At 38.6% G+C, this 17,456-nt stretch overlaps 1 protein-coding gene across 2 annotated transcripts in view; it reads right to left on the bottom strand.

Annotated features, from left to right (window-relative positions):
* wnt7bb (wingless-type MMTV integration site family, member 7Bb) overlaps window positions 1–17,456 on the bottom strand; it is a 72,665-nt gene that overhangs the window by 36,917 nt on the left and 18,292 nt on the right. For both annotated transcript variants that reach the window (XM_088924035.1, XM_088924036.1), the window contains exon 2: window positions 10,632–10,858. In XM_088924035.1, the coding sequence (XP_088780161.1) occupies window positions 10,632–10,858 (227 nt within the window). The remainder of the gene's footprint in view (window positions 1–10,631; window positions 10,859–17,456) is intronic.

Raw genomic sequence — 17,456 nt, 5'->3', positions numbered from 1 at the left:
TTCAAACCTTAGAAAACGTTCCTACTCTACGCCAAAATAAAAAAAAAACCCCAACAAACTCAGCCCAGGCACATAAGTCTCACACAGCTGAATGCTTCAGCCACTGGGTCTCTATTAATATATTCTTTCACCGCAACCCAAACTGAAGAGAAACATAAAGAAACATGCTGCAAAAGCATATTTTAGACATGTATTGCAATTGAAACAAAATGGTAATAAAACCATATTACATCACAGTTAACAATGTGAGCATTATAGATATTTCACCAATACAAATTCAGTATAGATGAATGCATGTATGAAATAGATTTGAGATCTGTTTGAATACTTCACATTAAGTGGTTTTCTTAGTTTAGTTCAAGGGAAGTTATGTATTAAAATATGTTTTATATTAACTCCTTAGGAAATTATGCATTAGTTTGCATGTAAATAAAACCATGGTCAAATTGTAAAGTGTTACCACATTTTCATGCATTTCAACATGTACCAAGAGCACATGGTATTGTTTGTCCAATATATATTTTATCATGTTTCTTTTCCATCATGGAATTCAACTTTTTACCTTACTTTATCTTGCAAGTTAACAGTTATTGATTCAATTTCAGGTAGTGTTCATTGTAGCATAAAAATGTAATCAAAATTACTACACTACCATGCAACAATATGTGCTCTTTTTGTGAATTTACCTGGTCTTTACACGTATTTATCCTAATTCTCTTGCATCTTTATGTTTCTAGAGCACTTTTTATAGATTCCAGTTGTTCCAGATTTAGGATGGAGCACTTCTAGTTTGTTGCTTAACCTCAGAGAATATAAAGAAGCAAAATCTGGGAAATAACTAAATAAATTACAAAGATAAACCTCACAATGAATAGTACTCTTCAACAGGTTATTTCTTATATTGCAGTTTGCATGGTACAGTATTATACCAATAACAGCCATACTGTAAGGAGACTGTATAAGAAACACATAAAGGCCTTCTTTGGATCAGATTCATTCACCTCCATTGAAAATTAGCTACAATATTTTCCCATTTCATGTACAAAACTTTTGCTGTAGGGTTCAAAGGAAAAGGCACCAAACATAAAGAACACTGAAAAGGAAAAAAATAACACCTGCATAACAATATGCATTACATGGAGTTAAAATCCTTTGCTTTTATCTAATTCAGATTAAAGTACAAAGCAGTTTGACCATGTATTAGGTACTGTATGTATTTGTTGACTTTGTGTATCTCTAGATCTTATTCTCAGAAAATTTAACATTATAATTGATTCTTGCACTATTGAAAATAGATGATTGAGACATCATACAGTACATATCTTAAGAGGCCACAGCTTTGCTGTATTAAAGCCATGCTTTTGCCTATTTAAACAGTGCTTTGCTTCCAGTAGAGTAAAGCAGAACTGGACAGCTGAAACCTCCATAGGAAGAGTTAGTATCCATGTACTGGTATTGTACAGATTGCACGACAGTACCTGGCTAGAGACAGACCCTCTGTTTTGTGGTCAACTTGTTTTTATGTCTGAGGTTTTTTGTGTGTGTGTTTTTCTTGAGTTTGTAATCTGGTGCCTGGCTCTTTCAGCAATAACACTACGGTGCCATCGTGCTACCAAACTACAGACGCATCTCAGCTGTTTTTTTTTTTCCATTCAGCCTGTCACAGTAATACAATAAAAAAATAAAAAGCGGCACATTAGAAAAGGTGACCAAAAATGAGTTTTCAAGTCGTGATTTAAAAACACAAATGGATTTTGAGTCTCTAAACAGTCTTTAAGAAAGAGTTCTAGCCAGCAGCCATATCACCCTGCAACTCACAGCTGGCAGCCCACTGAAGCTCAGCAGGTGTGAGCCTGGTCAGTACCTGGATCGGAGACCTCCTGGGAAAAACTAAGGTTGCTGCTGGAAGAGGTGTTAGTGGGGCCAGCAGGGGGGCGCTCACCCTGAGGTCTGTGTGAGTCCTAATGCCCCGGTATAGTGAGGGGACACTATACTGTATAAATGCATCATCCTTCAGATGAGACATAAAACTGAGGTCCTGACTCTCCGTGGTCATTAAAAATCCCAGGGGGTTTCTCAAAAAGAGTATGGGTGTAACCCCGGCTTCCTGGCCAAATTTCCCATTGGCCCTTACCAATCATGGCCTCCTAATAATCCCCATCTATGAATTGGCTTCATTACTCTCTTCTCCTCCCCACTGATACCTGATGTGTGGTGGGCTTTCTGGCGCACTATGGCTGCCATCGCATCATCCAGGTGGGGCTGCACACTGGTGGTGGTGGAGGGGAGTCCCCATTGCCTGTAAAGCACTTTGAGTGGAGTGTCCAGAAAAGCACTATATAAATGTAAGGAATTATTATTATTATTATTATTAGCAGTAGTAGTATTAGTTCCACAAATGTGTTGTGTCCCAGTAAAATGCTCGGTCCTCTCTGAGCACAGTCATAGTTTCAGGATGCAATGCTGTCCATTATGGGATACAGTTTATGGCCAATGCCAAGGCTTGTTAAGCACAGTTGTAATTTTGGGATACCAAGCAGTCTGCAGTTGTCTGTTGATTGTAACTTTGGAGAAGAAGAGTAGGTTTCAAGGAGATCTGCCAAATTCACTGTAGCAAAACCGTTTACAGTAAGTCCTTGTATGACAACAATAGGATTTTAGAATCAGTGCAACATCTGACAGCATGCAACAAATATGAAATGGAAACAGCGTCATTTTTCAAGATTGATTTTGTCAGAAGCTGGGCAGCTGTACTTTGTAATCTAGACATGTAATCAGAAGCACCAGCAAATAAAACAATCTAGTAATGAATTCTGCTAAGAACAAAAGCATACTCAGTCTTTTCTGCATCAGATAAAGAGGAAAGGGACCAAACTTGTGTGACTGAAAGAAACAGTCACAAGACACAGTTGGATCAAAGATCATTTCTAGATTTCTAGATCTTAGTTGATGGAATAATTTCATAGCCATCAGTGTTTGTACTACAGCTATCAAGCTTATTTAAATGCATTACATGCTTTACAAATCATAACATATGGTTCTGAAAAAAAACCCCAACTTTGTCCACAAATGCATGTGGAATGTCTCTGTTGTGTCATTCCAGACTCTTATAACTGGGATGAAGTCACCCAAAGAGACTGAAAATTAAATGGTCTAGCCCATCATTTTGGTATATTTCTACACAGAAGGGAAAAATCAGTACATTTCTTTAAACGAGTGGAAGTTTAACTATCTGTAAGTACGATTTTGAAATTCCTAGGAAAAATGAAAAAAAAAAATTAAAGCAGATATAATTGAAATTAATGGATTCAAAATGAAAATACAAAACCGGACAGTATTTTAAAATATTTTAAATGGATTATGACTGATTAAAGACTAAGTAGGCCGGAATTGTATGAGTTAATATTTCTTATGTATGCCCCTTACAATTAGCAGGGAAGGTTATTTTCTGATATTGAACACAACTTATTCTTACAAAGTCATTAGGCCAGAAAATAATGAATAAACATCCACCCTCCACCTGTGATACGCTTAGAATTTGTCACTCCTCGTGGTCATAATCAATGACCAATGCTTTCCAGAAATGTGAGCGACTACTCCTAACATAGTGCTTCCCTATTTAGCATTCTGGGAGTTTTATGACAAACATTTAGATAAGGATTGTTTAAATTATGGAAGCCTGAGCAAAGTTAGTGAAGGGAATGAGTTTGGAACACGGCCCAAAACCTTTAATTATATTATGCTAAGGTGCTGTTCTCATCTTTAAAATGTCACAGTTATTTAAGGCTCCGAGTGGCTGGGGATCTATAATCTTGAGGCTTTTTTCACATGACGGTTTGGGTTGATCCCTGCAAGCTTGACCTTTCTTTCCTCCTTATTTTGAAGCCTGTATACCCGAGCTGTTTGTGAGTGTGCATCTTCATTTCCAATCAAGTACGTGCCTTGTCAATGGCTCCTTCACTGTCAAGTGGCATTCAGTGAACCTGCTGACTTAACACTGCTTCTGTCTGGCTCGACATGTACGATTCGCAGCTGACAGAGAACCCCTTGGGCACTCTGTAAACATCCTCCATACCCAGAGGTGATATCAGCACAGTTCATTTATCACTGTCGTGTGTGCTGTATAGGGGGAAAAAAGCAAATATGGGCTGAAATACATCACATTCCCTTAAGGAATCTTCTCCACGTCTTCGAAAGCTGTTTGCTACATAATTAAGATGTTGTACATATTCCTCGTGCACTGTGTGTTTTGCTTTCCTCTAAGAGCAAAAGAGCATTTTTTCGTTATGAAGCAGTAAAAGATAAACATGTATCATCCATGAAATATGTGCCAGCCTGTGCCCTGTCATCCTCCACAGCTGGATTTACAGTAAACTGCACTTTTCATTCAGTCACAGAATTAAGCGTCTCGGCTGGTGTAAAGCAACAGGGAAAGAACAATTGAAACACGAACATTTTTCATTAGAAACTGCCTTCAGATTCCCTCCTAGTTTTAAACAAATAACGCAGCTTGGAAAAATTCAAAGCTTCTGACTGGTTAAACAGTACCACATTACTGTGTATCCGCCTTCATTTTTGTTATGCAAGTGAGACTAATGGTCCTGCACACAACAATATTCTACATTTCTTTAACAAATGAAATTGTAGATTCCAAAACCACTGCCATCTCTTTTCCTTTATCTGGGGGTGATATTTCTAAAACAAAATGGTACAACACCAATATTTTCTGTGAATACTGCAGTTCAACTTTGTGGTCCCTTATACTCTTTTTAATAACGTTGTTCCTCACTCAGTTGACTATTCCACCTGCCATAGCATTTGTCTGAAACCTGATGACACTTGGTATTCATTCTCTTTCTTGATTATTGGTTTTGAGTCCATCTATATTTAGTTTAAAGTACTGAGATCCCATTTTATTTTTCTCACCCTTATCTCCCTCCCTTCCATTTCTGCTATCTAGCATAAATGGTGCAGACACAGGGCCTCCAGTATAGTAAATGACCCCTCCCACCCTTCCTTCCATCTGGGGAAAGATATCATAGTGTACGGGCCAGCTCCACCAGACTCTGGAACAGCTTCTTCCCGCAGGCTGTCAGGCTCCTCAACACCCTGGAATCTACTTGAACCCACCCCAATTCCAGAAACAGGGTTTAAATCCCCCCAGTGCATTGTGTATATTGTATTATCTATAGCCTTGTAATTTGCACTATTTGTACTTTGCACTATGTGTACCCTGTCTACAATGTCTATGTCAGTGTCCTGTCTGTCCTGCCTGTATTTGCGCTGTGGGTCAGCAGGAACGATATTTCATTCCACTGTCTACTTGTATATGGCTGGAATGACAAATAAACATGAACTTGAACTTATTAAATGCATTTCAGTTCAACACCTCACAGAGAAACCTAGAGCCTTTTACATCTTTAGACTTTGAAGCCTGTCTGGTTCCACTTAACCCCTTGCATGCCAGTCTGTGCTGTATCAGTTGGCATAGGAGCTACCTAGGCCTGGTTTTGAAAGACCTTTATATCTGCAGGTTTTATAGGACTTTGTAGGGCAGCACTACTTCGAAAGCTGGGAGAACGTGTTAAAAAAGGTTCTAATTAAGTCAACAATGGGCTGATTTTGATTAATAAGAGCTGAGTTGTAATAAACGTTTTATTCATGGTAATAAAAACATTTAGGCACATCATATCCCCAAGACTAGAACTGGGCACCCCTGGGATACATTACAAGGCTGATATAGTATTGAATAATAGTAGTATAGATAGTAGCTTTTGGATAGCATAAGCACTCAAGACTAACACAACTCCAAGGCTCAGTTATGTCCTATCATTTGTGACATAAGGTAACATGAGATGTTATTCATAAGCCATTCATACTGCTCTTCCAAGTTGAAGACAAATTATCCCCAGGAGATAGAATTGCTTATGTAGTGGCCATCTATAAAAGGGGCAATAAAACTGAACCAAGTAATTATCAATCAATAAATCTGGCAGATCCATAAATAGAAACAATAATTATACTGTAACATAGAGAATCTAGAGGATAGGCACAGTGGGTTTATGGTTGTTTAACTAACTTATTCTTTGAACAGTTTGAGTTCTTTGGACATGCAACAACTGTAATGGACACAGAGCATACAGTATGGTGTACTTAGATTTTAGAAATCTTCTGATAATGTTACCCATAAAATATTCAGATTATAGGTATTCTGGGAAATGTGTCTTTAAACTGAGAACTGGTTAATGTATAAAAACAGAGAGTAAAGATAAGTTCTTATAGCACAAACTGTGGTGATTTATTTATTGGAATACCTGCAATGCTCTTCCTAATTTATATAGATTACCAAGATACTGGTCTAATCAAGAAGATACTACAATAGGAGCATTAGCAAACATTATTGGGGCAGCAGATAAAATTCAAAACTGGAAAAACACCTGATCTGACATTTTTAATCAAAGACATAAAATATAGGTACAAAACAGGAAGCACTGAGGATGAAGATGTTGATATACACTTACACCTTCCAGACAATGTAGTGAAGCAATAAATATAGAAATCAGTCCAGTGAGTAGCAATGTGATACATTCCCAGGGTTAAAGCAATGTCCTAGCATGACTGGCATAAAGAAATTAACCTTTCTGGTCTGGAGCAAAGACTCTGAGGATACCTGTCCAAAGTATTCAAATTCCTCAAAGACATTGACATGGTCAACAAAATGGACTCTTTCCTTTTCGCCATTTTCCCTTCTCCTCTTGTTGTACTGGTGTATTTCAACAATGAAGAACAAACTCATGTGGAAACTACAGGGAACTGCATTTAAAACTGCAGACAAGAGGCACTTTTTACACAAAGGGTTGTGGGGAGTTTGGAACAAGCAAATAGGACAAGTTTTTGACTCAGCTAGCTATTAGCAACCAAATGGGTGCTGGTTTGTCAATACCCTTTCGTCTAGCACAGATGTTTCCTCCCAAGTCAAAAAGTCTCAGGGTTTTTATACTGAACATGCGAAAAAGTGGAACTTGTGGAAGTCAAGTAGAAAGGCCAGTGAATGCAAATGTGTTTGCAGTTTGGATTTAAAAACATCTAGGCCACTGCTCTTTGGATCATTTGAAAGGCCATTCCAATTTTGCAAGGCAGTCACCAAAGGATCATGGTTTAATTTTCAGAACACAAAGCCAAACACAAAGTCCAGAGATGGCGGACCATGGTGAGGAGAATATGGTAAAACCACACTGCAAATACAGTTGGGAAAATGTCTTCATCATCTTATGCCAAAACATCTGCAGAACCAGGAGACCTACACACTGCAATCCTGATAAGTCTCCAACCACGAGGTGCTGAATTTACTCAAAAGCACAGTGAGCTATTCAGGGAAACATTTTTTTCTAGTCAGTCAAGCAATACATATATGAAATCATGAAGAAAATCACTGTTTGCACCCTAAACACTAATCTGTTGGACAGCAGACAGATGCAACTGGAGATCTGGTTGATAACTACTGTTCTACAGGCCACAGCAGTCACTAATGAATGACATTCTGTGAAAACCCCAGTTGTGTGCTCTGCCTCACAGAGTCCCGGTCACTGGTAGCTAATGACATAACCCAAATTTATACCAGCAAACACTAGATAACAAGACCAAACTTGCAATCCAGCCAGACATTTTTCAAGTAGATGCCATACTGAAATCTGGGCAAAACGGTAAGAGTCTAACAAAAAAAAAGATTTGCGCTTGTTTTGCAGAGCCGCTGAATAAACCACATAGCCAACACAGAAGTGAGGAGTAACAGCCACGAAAGATTAGAAAATGAAAGATCTGTATATTAAATTATGTTACAGAAAACAAATCAAGAGTATATACTTTACTTTCAACAATATCAATTGAATAATTCCACTGCTTGCAGTTGACTTAACTACATAAATACACGGTCCAGGCATGGACACAACCATGTTTTGAAGATTAAAAACAGATGTTCTCTTCTATTTTCGGTCAACATAACAACATTTATGACATTAAATGATCTGCAAGTCTTCTGCCGTTTGTTTTTTCAACTGTTTTTTTTTTTAAACTTCAAATAGAATCAGAATTTCTGAGCAGTTATTTCATCCTTTTGGCGTGGTCAGCTCTTTCACACCTCGCAGCAGTAACAACCAAAAGCCCCCTGCAAATCTTTCGGCCAAAGGCGCCCATTCCTTAAAACTGCGCTTTTGGCATGTTCCGATACGCAAACAAAACTCCCCCCCCAGCCTTCTGTGCATTGCTGCCCCACTAAGGGAAAAAAAATCCTCGCCCTTATCTCGTGATTACAAGATAGTAATTCTCGTGTACTTTATGTGATCACGCAATAGCACAATTGTCACACTGTATAATGCCTATATTGCTATGTGGGGACTTACAGTTTTAAGCAGTGGGACTGATTGCATGCCTAACTGTTTGTAACGAATATACCCCTGCGTATAACAGGGATCTCAGCCACCGGGGCTTGGGGAGTTCTCCTTTAGCTCAGCCGGCAAGTTCCCTGTTGCGTGACACCGGAGACCTGGGGTTCGCACCCAGGCAGTGAGGGACGAACTGGCTGTGCAGGAGCAGCAAGGGCTTTGATCTCTAAATCCCTCAAAAGTGGTCCTCATGCTTCTAATGATTCTGTTCATATTTGGCTAAAACTTGCGAGATTTCATTATGACTAAACCCCAGTCGAGAGTAAATCCATACAAATTTTGCAGCGCTGGACATTGGCACGACTGTTAAACCGAAAGTTCACGCTAGCTTTTAGATGCGTTCAGTGCACGACGTAACAGGATGTACAGTGCCTTGCGAAAGTATTCGGCCCCCTTGAACTTTTCAACCTTTTGCCACATTTCAGGCTTCAAACATAAAGATATAAATTTTTTATTTTATGTGAAGAATCACCAACAAGTGGGACACAATTGTGAAGTGGAACGAAATCTATTGGATTTTTGAAACTTTTTTAACTAATAAAAAAATGAAAAGTGGGGCGTGCAAAATTATTCGGCCCCCTTGCGTTAATACTTTGTAGAGCCACCTTTTGCTGCGATTACAGCTGCAAGTCGCTTGGGGTATGTCTCTATCAGTTTTGCACATCGAGAGACTGAAATTCTTGCCCATTCTTCCTTGCAAAACAGCTCGAGCTCAGTGAGGTTGGATGGAGAGCGTTTGTGAACAGCAGTTTTCAGCTCTTTCCACAGATTCTCGATTGGATTCAGGTCTGGACTTTGACTTGGCCATTCAAACACCTGGATACGTTTATTTGTGAACCATTCCTTTGTAGATTTTGCTGTATGTTTGGGATCATTGTCTTTTTGGAAGATAAATCTCCGTCCCAGTCTCAGGTCTTTTGCAGACTCCAACAGGTTTTCATCCAGAATGGTCCTGTATTTGGCTGCATCCATCTTCCCCTCAATTTTAACCATCTTCCCTGTCCCTGCTGAAGAAAAGCAGGCCCAAACCATGATGCTGCCACCACCATGTTTGACAGTGGGGATGGTGTGTTGAGGGTGATGAGCTGTGTTGCTTTTACGCCAAACATATCGTTTTGCATTGTGGCCAAAAAGTTCGATTTTGGTTTCATCTGACCAGAGCACCTTCTTCCACATGTTTGGGGTGTCTCCCAGGTGGCTTGTGGCAAACTTTAGACGAGACTTTTTATGGATATCTTTGAGAAATGGCTTTCTTCTTGCCACTCTTCCATAAAGGCCAGATTTGTGCAGTGTAAGACTGATTGTTGTCCTATGGACAGACTCTCCCACCTCAGCTGTAGTTCTCTGCAGTTCATCCAGAGTGATCATGGGCCTATTGGCTGCATCTCTGATCAGTCGTCTCCTTGTCTGAGCTGAAAGTTTAGAGGGACGGCCAGGTCTTGGTAGATTTGCAGTGGTCTGATACTCCTTCCATTTCAAGATGATCGCTTGCACAGTGCTCCTTGGGATGTTTGAAGCTTGGGAAATCTTTTTGTATCCAAATCCGGCTTTAAACTTCTCCACAACAGTATTACGGACCTGCCTGGTGTGTTCCTTGGTCTTCATGATGCTCTCTGCGCTTTCAACAGAACCTTGAGACTATCACAGAGCAGGTGCATTTATACAGAGACTTGATTACACACAGGTGGATTCTATTTATCACCATCAGTCATTTAGGACAACATTGGATCATTCAGAGATCCTCGCTGAACTTCTGGAGTGAGTTTGCTGCACTGAAAGTAAAGGGGCCGAATAATTTTGCACGCCCCACTTTTCATTTTTTTATTAGTTAAAAAAGTTTCAAAAATCCAATAGATTTCGTTCCACTTCACAATTGTGTCCCACTTGTTGGTGATTCTTCACATAAAATAAAAAAATTTATATCTTTATGTTTGAAGCCTGAAATGTGGCAAAAGGTTGAAAAGTTCAAGGGGGCCGAATACTTTCGCAAGGCACTGTACATACAGCGAAGTAATTACCACAATCTCGTCATTACGAGATATCTTGAGATATTTACCTCGAAAGTACGGGATAAGGGGGCAATTTTTTTTTCCCTTGGTGGCAACAATGCACTTCTGCAGTTGACCAGCAGGGGATCCCCTCTCATGAAGACACAAGAAAACTTTGAAAAAATCCCCCCGGTATACTCACCTACTCGCAGCTCCTGCCCAAATACCGTTTTCTCGCCCAGCGCAGAGCAGTTCCATCGTCCGTAGCGGAACTGATACTGGCATTCATTGATACCTAGTTGCGCTCCTTCACCAATGACAATGATGGCATCGGGGCGACTCTGGCATATAGCCCTCTGTCGAGGTGCCAGCCCCGGTATTTTATTACAGATGATGTTTGCGCCCAAAGCCACCACAGAAGACAGGGCTCTGTACAGGAAAAAAAAATGAAGGACATCAAATTAAAAAAAAATAAGATTTAAGACAAATTCAGCCTTTTCTTTTTTTTTCCTCCTCTTTCCATTTTATTTTCCAAATGGTGTCAAGAAAAAAATCAACAGAAAAAAAATCCAATCTGTGTCTGGCCCCAATCTTTGGTAACATCACAAAATTTGCGATTTTTAAAGCACAGACGAGCTTTGATATTCATTTTTATCAAAAGCAGAAATTGGACCAGAAAGTGTTTTTTCGGCCACACCATTAATACCTTGATTGCGTGATAAAAAGAATCAGAAAAAATACGCATTCGTTCTTTCCCTTGCCAACAATAATTGTCTTTAAAAATGCTTAATGTTATATTTTTGATTGACAAGTAGCTTGTATTGCTAAAAAAATGTATTCTGATTAATTCTGCACCATGAGGAATATTTGCTTTAAACGTTATATGGCTACCTTTTATTCTGTACATATAATATTGAAAAAGAAAATGTTTAGGTGTTGTACAGATAGTTTATGGTTAAAATTTTATTTGTAAAACTATGTGATTTGTAACCTCTTGCACTGAGCATTCTATTCCGAGATCATCACAGCATCACACATCACTCAGTGTCTTGAACAACAAGTTTGCCGAAACAAGCTAAAATTCTGTCTACACAGAAAAAAAGTTCATCCTGTAACCGATGATTTCTTTTTATTTAAAACCCTCAAAAACCAAAAGTATTTTTCGTTGTCAGTCTTTCATTTTTCATGGCCTCTGACCAAGAGGCATCAAAAAACGATTATTGGGGCCCATAGTGCTTCACTAGGAATAACGACACCCCCAAAATTAGATTGGGGTTGAGGATGGTTATTTCGTGTTCGGTTAAAATGAGATTTGAGATCACTTGCTTGGCGGAGGGCTGGCCTTGTGGCCAAAGAATGAGGAAGCTAGGACCCTCATATAGAGTGAGGAGTGACTAAGGACTAGCTACAGTACAAATGTGTAGGAAAGATGTGTAAGACAAAATACAAACAGAGCGATTTATTTGTGGTATACTGTACATAGGTAATGAGAAATTTACATTGGCAATGTGATTCAGAACAGCTGGATGAAACGGATTTGGTTGTTGTCATCTGTCCCAAACTTCAGTTTAAATCTGAAGCTCATGCCCCTCAGTATGTAACATACTGTATATGCTAGCATGGAAAAGCTATTGACGCCACTAACATTCAGTCTAGCAGCTTCATACTGAATCCAATAAGTCTATAAGTAAGATAAAACAGTCATTATGTTAATTTCATAATTACCTGGAAGAATAGATAATTTATTTTACCTCAAAAAAGATGTTGGCATTTTAGAAAATGGTGAAAGAGAACGAAGCCACTGGAAAGCAATTATTTGTGTTAAAAATGGATTTGACGTCCACATACAGCATCTAGGAATATTGCTTGTGTATTCATTTAAAAATCTGAAAGGTGTTATAATGATAGAAAACCTCTGAAGACGTGAGAGACACAGCAAAGGTTGGAAGAAACATTCCATGAGTTGAAAGTTAAATGATAATCTAAACAATATCTAAAAGAATCTGACAGAAAACCTGGAAATTTGTGGCAACAGCGTGTGTGAAAATATATAGAGAAGAATCGTTTGAAAAATGAACAGCTTCACAGATGCAAACCACACCAAAAACCCACTGTAGCAGAATTGGTTTTTGGACAAGCTATTTAAACCTTTCAATTTTTTTTTTAAATAAACCACAGGTTTTATTTGACAACATTCTTTGGTCCAGTAAAACCAAGATAGAACTAGCTTTCAACTAAGAATCACAATATGTTTGGAGTAATGTGTGCACAACCTCTTGAAGACAAAACGTTAGGCAAACTCTCAGTCAAGGTGTCGGGTCTGTAATGATCTGTTCTTGCTTTACAAAGCTCAAAAAGAGCCGTTTTCCAAAAGAAAAACAATGATTCCATCTTCTCATCTTCACCTCAGCATGGAGCTTTTAGATACTTGATTTATCAAGGACTGATTATTTGCAATCAAGTATCAAAAGAAAAACATATTCTCATGGACTGATCTGTTGGAATTTTGCAATGTGTTTTTCTTACAAAATACAGAAAAAAAAATTTTTTTTTTTCATCTTTTAAATGCTCATACAGCCATCAGGAATAATTTTGCTCTTGAGCAAGACAGGGCATAAAGAATTGGTCAATTTTTTTTTTAAGAATATTTGCAAAATATTCCTTGTTCTGGCCTTCTTGTTTGGCAGAGCTGAAGAATGGCATGAAAAAATACAGCACACCTCTCAGAAAATGCAGAGTTGCTGATTTAACAAGACCACAGATGAAGGCAAGTTGTGATTTTGCAAAATAATGAAAAAATTGTGTCAACAATAATCCTTATTACAATATAGTTTCATTAATTCATTCTGGACTCACAAGGACTTTGTCATTTTAAATTCTATTGGTCTATTGGTTGTCTTTTGTTACCACAAATCTACGTACCCTTTTCAGCACAAGTACAATGTATTCTCATTAAGGAGTTTAAATACTTCCTTACCACAACCATATACTGTACATACAATGCCCTCTAGATTAATTTATACGCCTAATGAAATGGGAACAAAAAATATTGTATGACTTGAATGAGTTACAGCTTGGAAAATTTAATTCTGATTCACATTTTATGTAACAGGAGTTTTTTGGTATAAATCCAGTTTAAAAAGTTAGATATTGGGTTTGGATATTGGAAGTAAGGTACAGTAGGTACAGTAATGCAGGGGAGTAGACTTTTCTGAATACTATCCGAAGAGTGCATTAATGAACTGTTTCACTTAATTTTACATCAAGACTTCTGTGCTTGGAGGAAGTAAGGACATATAAAAAAATGCTCAATTGGACCTTTTTGAGACAAAGCTGTCGCTTTATGCAGTCTTCTGATCTTTTGGTTTGGACTGGGATTAAGATGATGTGTTTGGGATCCATTTTTACTAGTTAAAAAAAAACCCGCTACGTAAATGTGAAATTTCTCTATTTGTCTGTTTACCAGCTCCAAACCATGCAGATAAATGCTTTTCATACATGTCAGACCCATAAAAGGCGAAATGCGGATGCCAGCTTTGAAGCACAAAGTAAGCTTCTGAGGCCTGCACCACAAGACGAGCAGGCTGATCTCGCCAGTTGTGTCAATGACAGAGAAACTAGCGAGCTGAAAAACATTCGGCAGCATCTGAGAGATTCCCTTTGAACAGATCATCCCCGGCCATAACCATGTCCCCCAAATATAAACACGAAAGGAGTAAAAGCTAATTAAAAATTAGTAACTGACATAACCCAGATTTCTGGTTTTCAATTAACGTATTCCCCAAGTGCAATGATACAAATCCCAAAATGCCGCGTGTTCAACCAAAATAAATCCTCTACTTATAATGGCCGGTCCTTCTTCACAGAGACAGCAGTTCTGGTGAAACATACGGAGGCAGTGTTGCAGTCCAACTGAAACGTTATTACAAGAAGCCCAAAATAACAAACCTCAACATAAGGATTGATTCCGTTTCTGTTGGCCAAGGACATAGTTCAGCACACAATGTCCAAGGACGTTCTCTTATAGCAGCTCCCTGTTTTAACTAGTGACACAACTCTAACTAAAATGACCGTCTCGCATTATCTAGTCAGAACACGCAGGTCAATGCGGAGCTGTGCAAGAAACATGTAAATTACCACCACACACCCACTCAGCTCTTGACTGGGTCCTTTTCTGTGTGATTCTTCAATAATGTCTAGCCTTACGTTCACTTAAAAGCTAAATTTCTTTTCTTCAGCTCAGATAATATACAACTTCTTTTAACTGCTATTTTACCCTGATACTGCACCAGTTCCTTCTTACATTAGTCTCAGTCTTACTGCTGTATTATATTATGTTTATTATAGTAACTGCGTGTCTTGGGGAATTTAATTTCAAGCCAGCCATACCGCTCTCAGTTTTATATTTAAAGCAGCTTTGGAGACATAAATGGAGGCCCCAGAGGGATTCTAAAGATGTTTTGATGCATTTTACTACTGTTGTTTTCAAAACGGTTTATCCATAAAAAAATATATAAAGACATCAAGGATTTCCATGGTTTTGCAATTCCTTGTTAGTTCTGTTGATGAGGACAGAGCTGTGGCCTATGAGAATGTTTCAAGGCCACATGGTCTGACAGACGTTTTAGGTTTGTCTGCTACTGCCATAAAGGGTTAAAACTGGCAAGAACTAAACACAACGCATATGAAAACACTCCAAAACACATGCAAACCCTTCCAGATGAATAAGCAACTGCGTAGAACCCAGCTAATATGCACGCCATCATCAAATACTTCCATCATATTAAGATGCATCTTTATTTTGTGGTAGATGTTTCTCGGTCCACCATGCCAAGTTTACAAGCCTCCCTGGGCAAAACTCTATAAAACTGCCAGGACACATTTCCAGTTCTCCATCGGATATTCACTCTCACCGACTCTACTACAGGCCAGTTGTTTTTAAAACTAGTCCACAGGGGAGCACAGAGAGCAGATCCACTCTTCTAATAACGATGCGGGAAATGTTTAAAGTGTTCGATGGAATCGGCACTCACACTGTAACTCACAGGAAGGAGGCGCCTGACGTCAATTAATCTTTTCATTGAGTTTGATAAATGCTTGATCGGCCAACAATTCTTTTTTACACAAATGATTTAACCCACAAAGGGCGCCGAAGGGGCACAGTGCTCGGCATTGATGCCTGGCAGCACTGGGGCCCTGGATTCAGTTCTGGAGCTGGGGTACTGTCTGTGTGGAGTTTGCAGGCCGCACACTCACAGCCCACACTCAATGGCTTCTACCCACAAGCAGTGCAATTGACGAATACACTTGGCCATGCCCCTCAGACCACACCTACACCATCAACCTTATTGTAATTTTACTTATTGCACATCTGCAGTCACTGTTTACATGTCTGCATTGTTTACATTCGAGCTGTTTACTTGTTTACTTGTACATTGTCTACTGTTTGTTTGTATATTGTATTGATGCACTGTCTGCACTTTGTGTTTTACACTTTATTTTAACAATTGAGAGACTTTCTGTAACTAAGAATTCCATTGTACCAGTACATGTACCGGTTACATACAGTGGCAATAAAGTTCAAGTTCAAGCATGTTCCCCCCATGTTTGTGTGGGTCTCCTCTGGGTGCTCATGTTTCCTCCCACAGTCTAAAGACATGCTGATAGGGTAATTTGCTTCTTGGAAAATTGCGTGTGTGATCTGTGATGGACTGGCATCCCTTCCAGGGTGTATCCTGCTTTGTGCCTGTCGCAGCCTTCTATTGGATAAAAATGGATGGATTTATGAATGATTATTACATTAATATTAATGAGTATCTTATCAATATTAATTAATTTGCACATGCAATTAGTTGTTGTTGTATTAGTTGTTACAAACAACTTTAAAAGCTGGAATCTCCCAATATACCAGTGTATCACAATACACTAGTCTCATGAGGCAAAAGCTAACAGCCTTTGGTTTAAGAAGCATTCTGTATGAACTTTTTGATGTTTTTAGCCAAGCTGCTAGATACCGTGATGTTTATGCTTGGTGGTGAGACACACCTCTGATTGTTTTAATAATTTGCAGGCCTTTGTACATTGCAAAAACAAAATTAAATTGTTAATTTGGGATGTTGGCGATTTTTTTAACACTCAAGTACCTCAAACTGTTTCCAGAGAAAGGATAAAGCTTTGTTGCAAATCAAATGTTCAGCCACGAAGCTTCCCATATAATCTGTTTTATTTACAGCTGATAGCTTTTTTTTTCTCTGTTTGTTCTTATCCCCAGTACTATACAACATATGGAGTTTAAAGCACTGTCCATATTGATTTGGTTTTATAACCAAAAACACTTGCGAACTCATAGCGGGCGATTTTTAACATCTTGGTTTATGGATTTGATTTACTCTCGTGCTTTAAGGCCTGTAAACTTCTTTTTGTTTCTCAATCCTGTGACTTTTGTTCCAGATTTCTGGGCTCCACGGAGTGTTTTCATGTCATCATCTCTTCTAGTGTCAAATCTGACCCATTTCTCTTTCCTTTTACTTTCTCTGTTTCCATGACATTAATGCTTTTCACTCATACAGCACGGCAGTAACATTGCGTGCAGTGAATTAAGATTTTGACACTTTCCTTTCTCTTCGTCCTAACCAAGTAATTGAAAAATGAAAAGAAATGCTCATGTTACAGATTCTGAAGCAAGGAGAGAAACAGAAAGATTATTTTGTAAGGTCTCTCTCCTTCCTTACACACACCACCCATCAATTGGTTTTGATGTTATTTTTTTTTTATAACGGTATTCATTTCTACCATTTGGCATTTTTGAAAATCTTGATTATGGCTAAAAATGATAAAAGAACAAAAGAATTTCCAAAAGAACTGATCTCAGCAGTCTTTCAAGTATCTAATGATCTATTATCAGAACACAGTCATTATGAAGCTCAGTACTTTTTGTGTTCTGAAGATGACTGGGTATCTGACTGGGTATCTGAAGTTATGGACACATACTGTCAAAGGTTAACTTTGTTGCAGTTTGAGTTTGTGC

The sequence above is a fragment of the Atractosteus spatula genome, chromosome 8, assembly GCF_055471065.1.
Source record: "Atractosteus spatula isolate fAtrSpa1 chromosome 8, fAtrSpa1.hap1, whole genome shotgun sequence".
Classification (NCBI taxonomy): Eukaryota; Metazoa; Chordata; class Actinopteri; order Semionotiformes; family Lepisosteidae; genus Atractosteus; species Atractosteus spatula.
Note: the sequence above shows the minus strand (reverse complement) of the source record. Positions and strands in the feature narration are given on the sequence as shown.